The following is a 1,664-nucleotide window of genomic DNA, read 5'->3' as shown; positions in this document are numbered from 1 at the left end:
GCACAACCTAAAGAAAAAAAATCGCTTTTCTAATAAACGTATTCACCTGTATTAGATATTCTAAGAAACATTAAGCCCAATAATGGAGTCAAATTTATATGAATTTGATCTCGTCTTAAAGCTTAAGTTTCTTAAGAAATCCTAATACATAATTTTATTTCTTTCAAATATCGTTGTAAGATGAATGTTTGAATAAATGGCGAATCATGTCGTTTTCTGCGATGTGTTGTTCTTGTTACTCGCTTATAGACATGAATTTATAGTTTGGGTACTGCTGGCGAGTCATCTTTCTTGGGTTGCATTTCTCGTTTTATACGCGACGCGCGTTCAGCGGCAGCATTTGCTTCTTTAGTCATTTTGCAGATATTGTATAGCTTTGCCAAACTTTTTAACGTGACCACTATTGCAGGATGTTGTTCGCCATAATTGTTTAGCCTTATGATTAGAGCCTCATTTAATAGCCGAAGTGCTTCTTTAAAATTGCCCAAATCTTTATGCATGAAGGCCAAAATTGTAAGCAGTGTTGCCACATTGGTACGTCGATGGAAGCTAATGGTTTTTTCTTTTCCATCGCTTGGCTGATTAACGCTATCGTCTCTGTATTCCAATACAAGATCATGTAACTTCTCCAGACGTTTTGAGATAACTCTGGCCGAGCTTTCATCAATTTTACTTTCATTATTTTCTATAGCCTTCTCGGCCGATTCCTCCTGTTGCATTGATTGTAAATACTTCTCTTCTTGTTTCAATCTTTCAACATATTGCACAGTTTTGCAAAAGGCTTTATTATGAAGAGAATTTGCGCTTTTCGGTTCAATTTTGTCCGCAATTTTTTTCAACTGCTGAAAATGATCCTCGCTCGCCTTAAGTGACAATTGCAATTGTTTATTTTCTGCATCGACAGGTTTCATATCGTGCGCAGACATACTCATAGACTTGTTGACCAATGTCTTATCCAAATCTTCATTTTGTGTTGCGCTTATGGTTTGCTCGGCCCTCTCACTTTCATTATTATTGCCCATTTCGACATGAAGATGACCCATTAGATGTTTTATAATCTGTCGTTCGTCCATATCCATTTTAAGAAGATCTAAGAAAATTTTCTCCAATGTTTTCGATTCCTTAGTTTCAGGCAATTCATTTTGATTGGATGAAGAGGGCGAATTTTCATTTTCCTGATTTTCGCTATTTCGCAAAATAGATGTTTTTTCACTAATTACTTGACTTTTCGCCATTTTTTTATATATATTTTTTTACAATTTTATTTATTTCTTTATTTTACCAAAAACTATAGAAAAATTCTATTTACCGAGAGATGTTCACATACGAAAATTTTAAACGACAATGGCATTTTCTATTTCGTTTCCCCATTATATCATTATTTTATGTCACAGTAAACTTGTTCTTACCTGTCAAAGGACTGTTGTTTATAGGAATTACTTGAAATGCTTTATAGAAATTTATTGGAATTTTTTTTACAAATGTAAAGAACTCAAAGACGAAATTTTCATACGCTTAAGAAATTCTATAATAAACAAAAGTTTCTATTCCTCTTTAATTTCGTTGATATCAATTGCTTTCGCTTAATAATCGGCTTTAATCGATACTAATTTGTTCTCTCTCTCTCTCTCTCTCTCTCTCTCTCTCTCTCTCTCTCTCTCTCT

At 33.7% G+C, this 1,664-nt stretch overlaps 1 protein-coding gene across 1 annotated transcript; it reads right to left on the bottom strand.

Moving 5' to 3' along the window:
• Positions 1 to 257: 257 nt before the first annotated feature.
• On the bottom strand, positions 258 to 1,235 carry LOC119644382 (kinesin light chain 1-like). The gene has a single exon (XM_038043927.1). The coding sequence runs from the start codon at positions 1,233 to 1,235 to the stop codon at positions 258 to 260; it is 978 nt and encodes a 325-aa protein (XP_037899855.1).
• Between the last annotated feature and the right edge of the window lie 429 nt (positions 1,236 to 1,664).

This window comes from Glossina fuscipes, unplaced genomic scaffold (assembly GCF_014805625.2).
Source record: "Glossina fuscipes isolate IAEA_lab_2018 unplaced genomic scaffold, Yale_Gfus_2 114669, whole genome shotgun sequence".
Taxonomy (NCBI): domain Eukaryota; kingdom Metazoa; phylum Arthropoda; class Insecta; order Diptera; family Glossinidae; genus Glossina; species Glossina fuscipes.
Note: the sequence above shows the minus strand (reverse complement) of the source record. Positions and strands in the feature narration are given on the sequence as shown.

Coding starts and splice junctions, on each gene's coding strand:
- LOC119644382 (XM_038043927.1), bottom strand. CDS start 1,235: ATGGCGAAAAGTCAAGTAATTAGTGAAAAAACATCTATTTTGCGAAAT.